Source organism: Penaeus monodon, chromosome 23, assembly GCF_015228065.2.
Source record: "Penaeus monodon isolate SGIC_2016 chromosome 23, NSTDA_Pmon_1, whole genome shotgun sequence".
In the NCBI taxonomy this organism is placed as follows: Eukaryota; Metazoa; Arthropoda; class Malacostraca; order Decapoda; family Penaeidae; genus Penaeus; species Penaeus monodon.
This window is the reverse complement of record NC_051408.1, coordinates 19,547,250-19,548,188: the sequence shown is the minus strand read 5'-3', so window position 1 is coordinate 19,548,188 and position 939 is coordinate 19,547,250. Positions and strand designations below refer to the sequence as shown.

Sequence of the window (939 nt, the reverse complement as noted above, 5' to 3'; positions counted from 1 at the left end):
AACATCCGAATCAATGGTATTGACATATAATCATTCAGTATGTTATGAAAAACATGTCTACTGGTTAATAAAAAACATCAAAGATGATTATCATGTGGAAGACACAGGCTAAGCATATGAAGAAATAAAAGTAAAACAAAGCAAAACGCACGGTCCTTGAAATCACAGCTGGTAATACAGGATATCATGTGATCTGATTGTTAGCGAAGTGAATCACAGGCCGGTATCGAGGAATTAATCCATGCACATCTAGGCTAAATACCTGAATTCAGAAACCGGTTACACTTACAGGTGGTACTTGAAGGTCGGTAGGTTGTCCAGTGTATTTTAAGTAGCATACATTATTTTTATTAATGCATCATTGGTAGTATAAGCAAACATCATTGTAGGTATTAGTAAATATTGTTGATAATATTGTAAACATCACTGATAGTATAAACAGCTGTCAACAGAAGACCTGCAACTGGCAGTGGCACCAGCGATGAAGGGCACCGGCGTCGGCGCTGCCCTCCCGTTAAGCGGCGAGATACTTGGTGCGATAAGGCCTCGTCCACTCTGGGTCTCCGTCGGTGAGGGCCTTGGGTCTCCCGCCGAGGTGCTGGTAGTTCCATTCACAAATCCCCTTTCCTGGCGAGCCGTTCACGCAGTACTTGACCCACCTGGAAAGACGCGGGTGGTTCGAAAGAGAACGAGGAAAGAGAAATGAGGACGTGATAATGATTGCTATTTAAGGCCTGTATGGACTGCAGTTCTGTAAGAACAGTATGGCTATGTGGATGGAAAAAGTAGAGTTGAATATGTAGAGATGAAGAATGCTCACGGTGCCAATGGAAATGTTTATTACGAAATATACATGAATTTATGATTGATATATACAGATATGCTGCCATCAGTAGTTTGATTACATGTTACATGTATATTCATATGCATTCATGTGTC

At 41.3% G+C, this 939-nt stretch overlaps 1 protein-coding gene across 1 annotated transcript in view; it reads right to left on the bottom strand.

Annotated features, from left to right (window-relative positions):
• LOC119588168 overlaps positions 1–939 on the bottom strand; it is a 71,572-nt gene continuing 70,633 nt past the window's right edge. The window contains exon 9 of the mRNA XM_037936872.1: positions 1–659. Within this exon, the coding sequence (XP_037792800.1) occupies positions 515–659 (145 nt within the window). The 3' untranslated portion in view covers positions 1–514. The remainder of the gene's footprint in view (positions 660–939) is intronic.